Source organism: Polypterus senegalus, chromosome 4 (genome assembly GCF_016835505.1).
Source record: "Polypterus senegalus isolate Bchr_013 chromosome 4, ASM1683550v1, whole genome shotgun sequence".
NCBI classification, from domain to species: Eukaryota; Metazoa; Chordata; class Cladistia; order Polypteriformes; family Polypteridae; genus Polypterus; species Polypterus senegalus.
In genome coordinates, this window is record NC_053157.1 from 69,196,792 (window position 1) to 69,212,611 (window position 15,820).

The 15,820-nt window shown below is 33.7% G+C and overlaps 1 protein-coding gene across 1 annotated transcript in view; it reads right to left on the reverse strand.

Moving 5' to 3' along the window:
* Positions 1-6,016: 6,016 nt before the first annotated feature.
* The window catches only part of klhl8 (kelch-like family member 8), an 80,558-nt gene continuing 70,754 nt past the window's right edge, over positions 6,017-15,820 (reverse strand). Inside the window, exons 8-10 of the mRNA XM_039750822.1 lie at positions 15,511-15,670; positions 10,946-11,147; positions 6,017-6,567 (exon numbers count right to left, since the gene is read on the reverse strand). Of these exons, the coding sequence (XP_039606756.1) occupies positions 6,444-6,567; positions 10,946-11,147; positions 15,511-15,670 (486 nt within the window). The 3' untranslated portion in view covers positions 6,017-6,443. The remainder of the gene's footprint in view (positions 6,568-10,945; positions 11,148-15,510; positions 15,671-15,820) is intronic.

Below are 15,820 nucleotides of genomic sequence, written 5' to 3' on the forward strand. Positions count from 1 at the left end.
CCATCCACACCCTGCAGTGGATTTAGAAAAAAATGTAACAATTTAATAAATGGAAATTAAGCTTATTTATCTAAAAATATTTAATATTTCTAAATATAATCTAAATAAAATACATATCTATCATACTTCAGTTGCTTCTTTGTTTAATGACATTATAATCAGAATTACCTACATCAAATTAGAAAATCCAAAAATTTTAAATACAGATTTGATGATGCATGCATGTTTAGTAGCTTAAATATATTAGACTTGGTCATTTATGATAGTAGTGTATTTAAAAACAAAGTTCAAACCCTTTTAAATTCTGACTTTCTGGTTGAGTTTAAGAAAAATATGAATTGCAGAAGTACTTTAGCAACCCCTAGTGAGCAAATGCAGTAATTGGCTTGATGAAAACATAAATTTGAATATCTTCATTGTGTTTTAATAATTTACATTTAAGTTTATTTCCACCTTTAATGAATACTGATAAATTCCAATTTTTTTGCATCAAAACTCTCCAACACCATGATCAGCAGGTATTAAGTAAACCTTACCTTGAAACCTCTGCAATATCTTTTTCTTAAAAAAAATAAAATAAAAAAGAAACCATAAAATCTTAGACAGTAGCAATCAAAATTATTAAATGTCAGTCTTGAGACAGCAGCTACTTTACATGGACAAAGTAGACTCAACTTTTCTATGAAGGAAAAAAAATCTGATGCTTACATACAGTCACATGGGAAATATATTAAAATTCAACTGAGTTCAGTCCGTGTAGACTGAAACAAGAAATAAAATCATGATACATTTGCAGAGAACCTTGCCAAACTGAACATGCAAAGAGCAGTCCTAACACAGGTGCTAGCCCAGCCTTTATAACTTTTAACTATTTTCTATTAAGGAAAAATGAAGAGAAAAAAAACAACAAACGTACTGTTTCCAAAAGTTAGTTAACTGGCAAACCTAACTCATCTGATGTACAAAAGTGTGCATCCTTTGTTGGTTCATAATGGTTTTGAGATAAACTCTGGTATCTTATTAAACTGCTATGGACAAAACATGTAAATAACACTGAAACAAACTGAAGCACATGATTTGTTCTGCAATAAAATCAACATGCAGTCAAAGAAAGAGAAACAAATTTGCAGTTGTAAAATACTCATTTATTTTAACAAACAAAAGAAAAATTAGGAGAACTCTCCTTAAATATTCATTACATTTGCACGTGGTAATCTGTCAAAAACAAAGAATTTGGTCATGTATTTATCACTTCCACAACTGTTCTTGCTTTGTTCTTGGTGAATTTAATACTAGAAATATTTAATTAGCATCACATATTTAAATGCCACATCTCTAGATTATGTATTAACAGAATTATTTATTTCACCACATGACAACTGTGTATTGTAAAATTTGGGTTTCACAGCAGCAAAACATTTGTTTATTCAAATTTAAATACAAAGCTAACAATTCAAATATACTTTTATACACAAGAATATACTAATGTAGCATACACAATAAATGTGTACTACCACTATTTACAGTAACTTCCAACATAGAATATGATTCACCTGAAACTTCTAACCACAAATTAAAAAAATAATGAAGCACATTTTTATGCATGACTTAAAACAGTCAAGCCAAAAAAAAAAAAAAACCTGAACTTTCAAAAGTTTATTTACATGTGTGTACAAAATAATTTAAATAATTCACTATATGGCAAAAAGTATGTGGTCAGTCCTCTAAATTGAGTTCAAGTGTTTGAGCCACACTCACTGTTAACAAGTTCATAAAACCAAACATATAGCCAAGAAACCTGCATTGACAAACATTGGCAGTAGAATGGATCATACTGAAGAGCTCAGCGAGTTTAAACATGGCACTGTCATAGGATCCCACCTGCTCTGCTAGATCTACCCTGGTCAACTCTAAGTTCCATTATTGTGAAATGGAAGCAGTGTTATTCCTGTTAGCAAAAATTACAACGAAACATGATGTTGACAAAAAATAATTAATTTTGTTAACTAAATCTATTAATAAAAAGAGACAAAAATGTCTGAAAAATGAAACTACACAAAATGAGAAAATAAAAACAAAAGTTATATTAATTTTCACAACACTAATCTTCGTGCATAATGTACATGTGAGCATGCAGTTGCCAGCAAATTTATTGAATATTATTTAAACTGTGCAGTCATAATATTAGTTTAGAGATTAACATTGATTTGTGTACATTTCCATGTATTCCTCACTGTTGGTGTCTGAATCTGCGGATTTCATTGGTTATTTCATCTATTAGTCAGCACTCCCTTCTAGAATTGAGAGCAAATATGAAAGCCTCATCACTGGTCAAGGACTTATTATGTGGATTTAACAAGACATAACTGACCATCAATCATAGATGTCCTGCTGAAAGTGAATGGCAGGGAGTTTTCACCAAAAGTCAATGCATAGGTACTTGCATTAAATCATGTCAAACATTATTTTGGAAGATACAGCTAAATAGTATGAAAATTAGAGCCATGGAGGATTTGTCATGCTTGAATATTCATCCCCACAATTCAAATTTAGTAGGTATTTAGACTGGAAAGAAGTTGTCTATATTTGCCAAATGGGGTAATAGGAATTTCAGCAATTTCACCCTTATGTTGCACAGATGTTACTTGTTTGTTAAAGGTACCTTTGCAGTGCAGGGTTATCAATCAAGCCAAAGTTGCACCTACGTATTTGGTTTAGGTTATTAGTACTGATGTTTCAACGTGGGCAGCGCAGTGTTACGGAGCACCGTGTTTGAAAATTTGGTATAGGTTCCTTGATTCCTGTGAAAGGTTTTAATAATGTTATAGCATACAAAGAAATTCCTGCTAAACTATCGCTATGAACTAAATTCCTAATATTAAATGCTTCATCGACAGCAAATGGAAGGAATTCAACAATCTTAATATACAGTATTTTGAATAATGAGTTTTTTAAAGTGGATTGTGACATTCTGTGCTTGGGAGCTCATCAGCAGCATAAATTCAAAAGTACGTCTTCCCACTCAGGGCTTATTTTAAGAAGAGTAATGTATCAAATCCACTCTGTATTTAAAATTCTGGCAATGTATGTTTGTGCGACAAACATATAGATGATTCATTGCAGACTGCAATCTTGTTATATCATGCAAAAATGAGGAGGAAAAAAAACTTATTCATGGTTGTTTCTTAATCTATTTCAAAATTTGACTTCCAAATTATTTGGCATTTAATGTTTAATATTAGTCTGTACCTTGTGTCATTAATGTCATCTTTGGTTTTATTACTACTGTATTCCTTTGACTATTTGTTAAGTGTTTTAAGCATGTGCAAGGTGCTATATAAATAAAATTATTATTATTAATCACTGGCATTAATTCAGGTCTGAGTGCAAACCTGGTCAGTGTCTGAATGGAGCTTACATGTTCAGTTCATGTGTACGTGAATTCAGTACTGTTTTATAGCTGGACACTAGAAATCTGTTATTAAACATGGTAAGAACCAAAATATGTTCATTTCTACATATGTTGTTAAATGACTTCCTAACAGTTTAGGCTCACAGTGAGCTACCCATGTTTTGCATATTGCTTATTAAGTGAATGATCTGAAATGTTGCTGTGATAAATGTTCAGTACTAAGTTTAAATAGTTTGCTTGTAGAAATGCACTTTATACACAGAAAATGTTTCATCTCTACTTTTCTATTATTGTTATTAGCATAGCTCAAGTAGTGACTTCAGCAGTATCTAAAACAATAAGTAAAGTAAGAATTCCTTGAAAGAAATACACTTTCAAAGTTTTGTAACGGGTAGATGACATATAGTTAGTATCAGGAGATATCAAAAATAAATATAAGAGTATGCATGTGAAGAGACCTTATTGTTTACAAACAATTTCAAAAATAAAAAATAGCATTTTTGAAATTAAATAACCATAACCAATTAAACTTGTTGCATGTCAAAGTAATACATGACATAAGAACACACTTATTCGATTCTTACATTTTTTGATTATACTGGAAGCCTTGAAAAGTCACATTTTCCTGAAAAAATTGAATTCCGTCAGACTGTAAAATTGTACGCATTAAACTGACAAGTACAACACAAATGACATACAATTTGACAACTATAAAGAAAACTGTGTTTTTGCACTTGCAAAACTGTGTATGTGTGGAAATTTTAGTGAGAAATACAAAACAAATAAAATGTGATGAGAGCTAACTTAATTGTTGAAAAACTAAAACTAAATAAAAACTAAAATCGTTGGGTTTAGCAGAGGCCAGAAGAATGCTACCTTCTCAATTGTGCCTATAGTGAAATTCGGTGGATGAGGGATAATGGACTTGGGGCTGTACTTGAAAGTTTGGGATAGGTTCCCTGGTTCCAGTGAAGGGTATTATTAATGCTACAGCATACAGAGACATTTTTGACTTTGCACTTTCAACTTTGTGGAAATAGTTTGGGGAAAGCACTACTGAACACCTTTGGGGATGTATTGGAATGCCAACTGAGAGACAGGTCTTCTTGTCCAACATCAGTACTTGAACTCACAAATACTCTTTTGGCTGAAAGGTCACCGATTCCCGTAGGCACACTCCAAAAACTTATGGAAAGCATTCCCAGAAGAGTGAAAGCTGTTATAGCCACAAAGGGGGTGCCAATTCCATATTCATGTCCATGGTTTTGGAAAGGGATATAAAAAACATTCATATGGGTGTGATGGTCAGGTGTCCACAAACCTTTGGCCATGTAGTGTATTTAAAGGTATAAGTATTTTTATACTGAATCTGGTGCTTCATCTAATAACAAAAGATCAACTACGTCGTATATGAGGTGCTGCTTGCTTCATTTAGAAGAGGATATTAAGACCAAATACATATAAAAAATAATGCTTTGTTTAATTATATCTAAAAACAAATTTTATAATTAGGCATCAGACTTGTTTGGCATTATCAGATACAAATTTTGGCAACCACATATAGTGCAAACTAATGTCAAATGAAGGGGAAAAAAAGATCTGTGGAATGTTTACATGTGATGATCATTAAACACCACTTTGAATTGTGTTACTTTATCCTCAGAATACCATCAACTTTGCACATTTTTTAAATTAAATACAATGACATTAAATGTTCCTTTCAAATAAAGTAAACCACAACTGTACTGCTTAAAGCTACAAACCACACATCACTAAAAACAATACACAGAAAAACCTAATTACTAAAGAAATAATAAAGAGAAAAACATTTCAAAATAAAGTCTGGTTAAGAAAAGGATTGATTTCAGTGTTCAAATGAGAATCATGTACTGTATAAAAACAAAAAAACACTATACAGTATCAAGTTTAAAGAAAAAGCTTTCCATTGTACCAAACATACATAATCTTATTTTTTAACCTTAGTATTTGAAAGTGACCTAGATGTTAAGGTTTCTCTGATAAGCAAACACACACACACAGAACCATTCCTCTAAATGCCACTTTCAGTAAAAGTGCAACAAATATAATATTTTGTTCAGGAAATTAAGAAAAAGAAAACAAGACAAAACAAAATCAACATATCAGTGGGTTTTCAGACTATTAGATATAAATACCAACTTAATGCCTTCAATAAGAAAAACTGCAGTAATGTGATGCTTATAAAAGTCATTTTATAATTTTACTAATACCACTACAAAAATAGATTGCTTTGTTTTACCCCCTTGATCTTCTTAAAAGAGTCTGATTGTCTTAAATGTATCTGCCTAAAAACAAGAAATAACATCACAGAACTAATATGCAATTACATATTTTAATAATTTTTTATATTTAAAAAAAACAACCTTAATATGAAGAATAACTTCAAGACCTCCATATTAAGAAACATTATCATATTACACATCAAATACTGAATGATCACTTCAACCACATACTGAAATAATACCATTGTCAAACTTTCATGGCAAATGTACTGTGTTATTGGAAAAAGCAAATAATACATAACCAGAAAACAAAACCAGTATACAAAAAAAAAAAAAACAGAAACAGTAAACTTTAAACCACCGCCAAGGAAAGTGCTTTTCATAAGTTTCTTAGAACACACAAAACACAGATTCTGACTATATCCTAAAAGGAAAAAAATACAATGCACAAAATTTACAAAATATGTGAAATACACTAAAAAAATACCATTTCCATAAATTATTTTAGAAACAACCTGATTACTTTTTACATTATACTTAGTAATTCTACTAATGCAAGAACTTGTGAAAAACACCAAAATGCCACCACTATTTGTTAACATTTGTAGATTACTAAAGTTACCTTTCTCAATGATACCTGACAAATATAACAGTGTGCATTATTTTGCATCAGTAGTCCAACTAATAAAAGTAAACACTGATCACGAAAAGCCCAGAAAATGTACTCCCTGATACAAAGACAGAGGCATTATAATTATATAAGACGACTGTCACATGCAGTCAGTAACATTGCTTGATCCTTGGCCCACATCTCGAATCTGGCTAATATGACATCCACATACTGCTACACCTGCTCCAGCACGACAGTGTGAAACTGATCCTACTAATTCCCACCTGAAAAAGAAACAAAAAAAGACGAAAAAAAAAAAATAGAACAGTAAGACATTTCTCTATGTGGTTCATGTCACGGTTAAATTAAACTAATTTTTCAGAATGGGTGGTATGACTGAAGAATGCAAGCAAAAAACTTCCCAAAAAGAATAAACAGGTCTTGGTCATTTTCATCTGATCCAATAATACTGGCCAGTCCTGTGTATGGATGTTAACACTAGAATCCCTTAAGCCTACGAAAAAATAATGCCGGCCACGTTAAATTCCTTCACACCTCTTCATCAGTGTCTTTGTTTTACAAATAGTCAATCAGCACAGGCAGCAAGTAGCCTGCTATCCCATCCCCTTCTGACGCAGCTGAAGTTCTCCCAGCTCAAGTTTGTTTATCTGGGTGTGAGGTGCCCGGAGTTGTATAGGGTAAATACAGTAATCCCTCGCTATATCGCGCTTCGACTTTCGCGGCTTCACACTATCGCGGATTTTAAATGTAAGCACATCTAAATATATATCACGGATTTTTCGCTGGTTCGCCGCTTTCTGTGGACAATGGGTCTTTTAATTTAGATTACATGCTTCCTCAGTTTGATTGCCCAGTTGATTTCATACAAGGGACGCTATTGGTGGATGGCTGAGAAGCTACCCAATCTGAGCATGTACAGTATTACATATTAACTAAAACTCCTCAATGCTATAAGATATGCTTCCCGCGTGGCGATCGTTTTGTTTGCTTCTCTCTCTCTCTCTCTCACTCTCTCTGCCTGACAGAGGGGATGTGAGCAGAGGGGGCTGTTTACACAGTGGCTGTTTGCCTAGAAGATAGGACGCTCCTCTACAAAATGACGCTTTATCGCGGTGCTTCTGTATACTTAAAAGCACGTATTGATTTTTTGATTGTTTGCTTTTCTTAGAGCGCTCTCTCTGACATTATCTGCTCTTCACGGTGCTCCTTTGAAGATATGTCTGCATTCTTTTAATTGTGAGAAAGAACTGCCATCTCTGTCTTGTAATGAAGCACAGTTTAAACGTTTGACTAAAGGGTGTTATTTCATGTCTAGAGGGCTCTAATAATGTTAACAGTGTGGGAGAGTTTATAAGGGCTTAAAATATATAAAAATAACCATACAAACATATGGTTTCTAATTCACGGATTTTCACCTATCGCGGGGGGTCTGGAACGCAACCCCCGCGATCGAGGAGGGATTACTGTATTTAGAAGGTCGTACACAGGTTTTCTATGCTCTAACTGCGAAAATATTTGATTTATAAATAAAGAATCCTACTTCGCGGAAATTCATTTATCGCGGCAGAGTCTGGAACGGATTAACCGCGATAAACGATTACGTCCAAATCTTACTGAAGATTTTCATCACAAAGGGTTATCAACAAAAAAAAAAAAAGTACACGGGCAATCCTAGCACCTAGACACGAAGAAGTCAAACTAATTTATGCCAAAAATACAGATCGGTAACATGGCAAAGTGGTTAAATGCGTATCAATAGACAATGCTAAAACAGTTGGTGGTGATCGTGCGGAAGATGAAAACAACTACTTACAATATCACGAAGAATATCTACAACTGTTAACACCGTCCGGTCTTCCACTGCACAAATTACTGTAGAAAGAAGGATGTATCCAAGAAAGGTAATGTAGTACATCTCCTGCGGATAACTTTAGACACCAAAGGAGATCACGATATGCCATTTGTATTAAAATGTTAACAGTTTCCTGTTAGAATAGCTTTTGCAAAGACAATTAACAAATCTTAGAGCCAAACATTCAAAAATGTTGTTTTATTTAATAGAGAGAAAGAAGCGAAATGCGATCATGGGCAGTTATACGTCACATGAATGCAAATATAACAATTCACATGAAAATTAAAATCTGTTTAAATTGTACATCCACATCCCCATACATGAGCGGCAGAACTGAAAAGAGGCTAGCGCGTAGTGTTGGCCAGGGGTTGGCGAGCGAAGAGAGCAGGAGTGAAGCCCCGTAGTATATTATATATAAAACATATATTTTGTTATCAATTATAATTGCAGAACAGAATAGAGCATGTTCAGAAATGCTTTTAGTGACTGAATTTCACGGCTGTACATTCGACTTTCCAAGTAATAACTGCATCAAGATATCATTTCATGTGAAGTTCTCAGTTTTCATTTGACTTCCTTAAAACAGTACATCTACACATGTTAACACAAAATTTATCGGAAAGGACTACTAAAATTTCTTTAATGGTGTTTAGAACATATTTTAAACATTTAGGAGAATAAAAATAACATTCAAAGAGCAGTTTTTAGTAAAAACGTAGTTACATATTGCAACTTGTTGTGCTATAACTTCTGTGTACAACATAACTCATCCTACAATTAATACTCATATTTAATACTTAGAGGAAACTCTGCCCTTTACCTTTATAAATGGAATATGAATATTGAGTGAAATATAAAAAAAAAGGTTAGTTAAATCAAAAACAGAAGAAAATGGCCAAAAATGAGGCTGAGCTTAGAGTTTAAAGTATATAAAATAAATAAAAATAAAAAAATCCTAAAATAAAAATGATATTCTGTGTTTCTTCTTTTTAGTTTTTTTATTTGTGAATCTTAAACATGAACTGCTTTACTGAAGTGGAGTAAGCAATTTGGACCTTACCATGTTGACATTTGTTTAGAACTCCATAAACCTCTTCCATGTTCCTCCACAGATGATATAAAACATACCAAAAGATATCGGGAGCACCACACACCCTTATCCAGCGACCTCATGACATGGCAACTCACATAAATGTATAATACTTCAGTCCTCGTGAGGTGTTTTCAACAAGATAAATCTACGGTTAGCTGTGGTAAAGTGTTCATACAAAGTCATCTAAAAATAAATAAATAAGCCATTATGTATGGGAACAGTCTGTAGTACTGGGGGTAATTGTGTACGTTTTAGGCTGCTGGTTTACCTTCGCCTTCTGTGTGGTTTTTAAAGAATATAAGTTTGCATAGCAATGTTTTCATCATCAATGGACTTGGATGGAAGTAGCAGCTGTGAAGGAGAAATTTTGGGTGTTGAGCCCAATTTACAAATGTGAGTGAAGAAATTTAATCGGGAGGAAGGTTTTTCAGCAGCAGATAGACCAAAACGGATTATTCTTGTACTATACTGTGCTTGGAGAGACAAGGACTAAAATGCACAACAGCAATGCAACCATCCCTTCAGGCAATTGGCATGTTTTTCAATGGTGGCAGGATTAGCACTCCAGCCACTGAAAGGGGGAGGGGGGAAACACCTCGCATTTCTATTTCATTTGAACTAGTGTGGTGATGAGGTGTCACTCGTTGCACGGCTCTTTCCTTAGGTAAGAAGAAGAGTAAGAGAATAGTTACAGGTTTTAAAGTGAGCGCATTTGAAAAATTTGAATAGCATTGTTAAACCTTTTCTCCATTCTTCAACTTCACAATAATCTAAATCAGCTCCAACATGGAAAACATGCCCACACTTTTGTCCAAACATTATTCCTTAAAATTGGGACAATGAATGTTACAGCTCAATTTGTCATTTTTTCTCATGAATTTGAATCAAACTTTCAATACTTTAATAGCAATTGAAGATTAAAAAAAAATCTTCCACAGTGCCTCATGTGAACAATGTTCCAAAATTCTTTCAGCTGATGTTAACTAAATGCAAATGCATTAGTAAACTTATTTTTAAAGTTTATCAAAAGATTTCTTTGCTTGATTTCTACAGAACTGTACATTACTCAGGATTTTCTGCCAATGCTTTGCGAGCATGCTAATGACACAATTATTTAGTAGAATATACAGTTATGAAAGGTCTTTTCACAGAAGCAAGCAGTTTCATATTTATGACTTTGCTTGACAATTATTCTTTTGCTAATGTTTAATCATTGCTATAACTTTTTATTAAAAGTCTTTTTTAATAAAACCATTTCTTGAAATTTAATAATGGTCATTAATGTGTGCTGAACTGCATGGGTTCATTGGAATACCTAGATATTTATATAGAGACTGACACGTTGGCTCTCCATTAAAAATGTTTGCTTACCCAGGATTACGCTACTAATGACCTTTCTGAAGATTGAAATATTGATGATTAAATCATTAAATAATCAGGAACAAAGACATCTGCTTTATGGACTAAGAATAATATTCTACACAATTAAGAGAACCCCTGCTTCAAATCTCTGACTGAGTCCTCACATGGTGATGATTATGAGTGCTTACAGCACAGTATCCCAAGTGACCTTAAGATATGTGAGGAAAAGTGGACGTCATATGATAAGCTGGATAGATTTTGACATATACATGCAACAATAAACCATTATTAATCTGCATTAATATACTTTATATTTTTTTTATATTATACTCACCTGTTCAGAATGGGGTCATAGGCTTCCACAGTATTTAAATAGATGTTTCCATTATGTCCTCCGACAGCAAATATTTTACCCATGACAGTTGCAACACCAACCCCTCCTCGAGGTGTAGTTAGTTCTGCCACATATTCCCAGCAATGGGTTCGAGGATCAAAACGCTCTACAGAGCTCAAAGGTGAGTTGTCATCAAAACCTCCTGAAACAAGAACACCACCACTTCATTTTTAAAATAAAACAAAAATTGTGCGGCAAACTGTAAAAAATAATCTAATGTGAGGATCACAAATAATTTGTGAACAATTTCCAAATAGTTGTGCATACTCAATTTAAAAATGGAAGTGACTGCCAAAAATATTACTGTTGAAGAATTATTTTGCAAAACAATCTATTTTTGCACATTTAACTGATTAGAACAATATAAGCTGAAAGCATATTCATGCCTAAAGAGACTTTTTAAAGGCCAATTCTGTCAATAGAGAACTTATACTCCAATGTACAATTTTTATTACATTTTTCTCTGGTCACTGACTAAATTTAAAGTATGTTGTAATAAACATAAATAATACATGTATATATTAATGGCAAAGATAAAGATATTACTGAATGCAAATATATTTGCTTGTTTTTAGCAAATGTCTTTTTCATTCAACTTTTTCTCAAGCATATATATTTTCGGGACGTCTGTCATACAAACAAAAAGGTTTTTGTGATTACCGGAAAAGTCATGCTGTCCGAATAGCTAAACCCCATTTATCAGTTAAAAAATACACCACTTTCACAGGAAAAAAACTAGTCTAATGAATTGTTGATTGGCCATCAAAGTCTTAGGTACATACAAAAGTCAAAGTGAACTTTATTGTCATCTCAACCATATACAAGTATACAAATAGACGGAATTGCAAAGCTCAGGGTCCACAGTGTAACAACATGAAGTACAAATAATAAATTAAAAATAGAATTAAAATTTAAAATTAAAACACAAGACAAAGAAGTAGCAGCAATATTGACATGAAGTAAGCAATATGAACATTGATACAATGCACGGTGTTTGCAATCTAGATACATAAATATACTCAATATATATGTAATATAATAAATAAACAAATGAATAGATATAGATGATACAGAAATTATCAGTATATGAGCTGTTTAAGACATGTGTAAACAATGACAGGTCAGAATGTTCCAAAGCAGTTTTAACACTAGAATTACCAGAGCCTACGAAAAAACTCGTAGATCCGGCCCACCTTAAATCGGTTCTTAAATCCATTTGCACCTCTCCATCAGCATCCTTTGTCCTCTAAATGTGCCGATAAAGACATGCTGCAAGCAGCCAGCTATTCCATCCCCCCACCGACTTAGAACGTGCACAAACTTCTCCCAGCTCATGTCTTGATTGATTATCTGGGAGTGAAGTGGAGTTTTAGAATGGAAATAATAGATCGTTATTTGGAACACACGCATTTCATGTGTGTTCCGTTTTTACAGTAATCTGTGTAAACACATTGTTAAAACAGAAACTTTTTCATATTTTAGTAATAAATGTTACAAAGTGTAAGCATAAACTATAAAATGTGTGAAGCCTGAAGTCCAAAGATCAAATAAACACTTTCACAAAAGGTTCAAGCACGATACAATAGCTTCCGTGGCGCACCGGTAAGATTTGCTGACTAAGAGCGCAGCAGGTTTGCCATGCCTCAGAGACCCGAGTTCGATTCCCCTCTTGAGAGAATGCTATATGTAATCTATCCTTTTAATCCTTATAATTATAACTACCAACATAACAATAGGCTGCATGGCAATAACCCGTGGGGAAATAGGAAATTAAAGCTAAAGCTGTCTCACTTCCAGTTAAGACTATAAGATGACATCAAAAATTCAGAATCAATGTCTCCATGATAGGACAGTTAACCCACACAAACATATGCAGTTTTTAATATCTGGAAAAGATTTGTGATTAAATTGCTTAGAGATCTTTATATAGACAACATCTTTGAATCCTATGAGCAATTACATTCCAAATTTAACTTTCCAGCAACACATTTGTTTCACTATCTTCTAATTAGGAACTTTGTAAAACAGAACCTGCCCGATTTTCCTCATCTTGCACCCTCCTCCATGCCGGAAAAAATATTGCTCAATTTCAAGGACTTAGACACCATCTCTGCAATATATAAAATTATTTTGCAGTCCCTCCCTTTTAAAGATCCAAGAGGACAATGGGAAAAAGATCTCTTAATCAATACATCAGAAAAGGAGTGGAAAATAGCAATGCAAAAACTTCACTCGAGCTCCATATGCGCAAAGAATACAATTATTCAACTCAAAATTATATATCGAGCACATCTGTCTCGCCAAGATCAAAACTGCGAACGCTGCAATCGAGTTCCAGCCTCACGGTCACATATTTTGGGCCTGCATCAAATTAACATCATTTTGGACCAAACCCTTTAAGCGCCTTTCAGACAGCCTTGGTTTTACAATCCCTCCTAACCCACTAACAGCTGTGTTTGGTGTTCTTCCAGATGGGTTTAAAGTGGAGAAGGACAAACTGTGATTGCATTCACTACACTTTTGGTATGCAGACTTATTTTGCAAAACTGGAAGAATCCCAACTCTCCTCTTTTAAGTCAGTGAGAAACTGATGTTTTATACTATTTGAAATTGGAAAAAATCAAATATTCAGTAAGAGGATCTGTATAGATTTTTTTCAAAACCTGGCAGGATCTAAATCAATAATATTTTAAAATAAGCTCTTAATGCACCAAGGAAGCAATTATCTCCACATTTCTTTTTCTTCTCCATTCATCTCTACTGCCCTATTAAACTCAGTTTAGGTATGTTTACAAGCCAAGTTTTACTCCATTAGCCATGCTCTCTCTCAGGGGTGGGGTGCGACTTGTTTTCAATCCTATTTTTTGTAATAATGGTTCTATTTGTATGGAATGACTACAATAAAATTAGTAAAATTAAAAAAAAAAAAAAAAAGAATATTTACACAAGAATAAATAAAATGTTTTTATACTTTCAAGAAAGACTGCCTATTTCCTCTATTATTTAAAACAGCAATATAAAATTTTTTATAAAATTCAGGTTTTTTGCATGTCTTTTTAAGGTTAATGAGTTATGGTAAGCCGAATATTTTAGCTCGTCTTTCACACATTCATTTGCCCTTGTGTTGTTATGTGAAGTACAGTAATCCCTCCTCGATCGCGGGGGTTGCGTTTCAGAACCCCCCACGATAGATGAAAATCCGCGAAGTAGAAACCATATGTTTGTATGGTTATTTTTATATATTTTAAGCCCTTATAAAAACTCTCCCACACTGTTAACATTATTAGAGCCCTCTAGACATGAAATAACACCCTTTAGTCAAAAGTTTAAACTGTGCTCCATGACAAGACAGAGATGACAGGTCTTTCTCACAATTAAAAGAAGGCAAACATATCTTCCTTTTCAAACAATGCGTGTCAGGAGCAGAAAATGTCAGAGAGAGAGAGAGAGCGCATGAGAGAAAAGCAAACAATCAAAAAATCAATACGTGCTTTTGGGCTTTTAAGTATGCCGAAGCACTGCAATGATGCGGCATTTTTTAGAGGAGCATTCGTATCCTTTAGGCAAACAGCCTCTGTGCAAAAATCTCCTCTGCTCACTCCCCCTCCATCAGGCGCAGAGAATGGCAGAGAGGGTGAGAGAGACAGAGAAAAGCAAACAATCAAGCATCGCGCAGGAAGCATATCGTATATATCATTGAGGAGTTTTATTTAATACGTAATACATGCTCCGATTGGGTAGTTTCTAAGCCATCCGCCAATAGCGTCCCTTGTATGAAATAAACTGGGCAAACAAACTGAGGAAGCATATACCATAAATTAAAAGACCCATTGTCTGCAGAAATCAGTGATATATATTTAGATATGTTTACATTTAAAATCCGCGATGGAGTGAAGCCGCGAAAGTCTAAGCGCGATATAGCGAGGGATCACTGAGATTCCAGTCTGCGGGGGCAAAACTGATTCTGTTAAAATTTCTCTCTACAACATTTTACAGTCTTATAACACATTAGAATATAGGCTAATATATTTATATTTTTCTATGTATATCTAGAAAAAAAAATAAAAACAGAGACTTCACTAATGATTTCATTTTTATTGGACCTTTGTGTGATTTTATTGCAGTACTTCGCAAACACAACATGAATTAAGAAAAAAACATAAATGCATAACAAATCACCACTTTTAGGTGTTTATGTTAACCATAATAACTAATACATGTATGTTTGAAAAGGTTAAAATTTTTATGTTTGCTGCTCAATTACCCTTTAATTGTTGATCATATTAAAAATTTGTTCCCTTTTTTCTGAATGCTCATTTTATGAATAGCAAAAAATGCCCTATTCTGTTTTTCTCTACAGCAAATAAACAGCAAGCAAATGAATCATTTTTGATGAAGTCTGTTTGCCTTTATTACTGATTGCTTTCTAAAACGTACAGTAAAGAATTTGTAAAGAGCAAATTGTCATCTGCAAAACTAAAAAAAAATCCTTGTCAGTCACTTACCAACCACATACAAACAGCCGTTAAGTTCACTAACACCATTGCCAGCTCTTCGTTGACCCATCTCTTTCAACTCAATCCATTTGTCTAGATGAGGATTATATTGCTCAATGCTAGACAAAGAGGCCACACCATCATTTCCACCCACAGCATAAACATAATTCTGGAAGAAGAAAAAAAAATTTACCTATAGCTTTACTTATTTCCTTCCAACAACTACATCACTGTCTATGTGCATTTAACCTTACACTACAGTGCTCTATTTATTATTAATTTATCAATCACTTTAGTATGAGTGGACTTACAAACATAC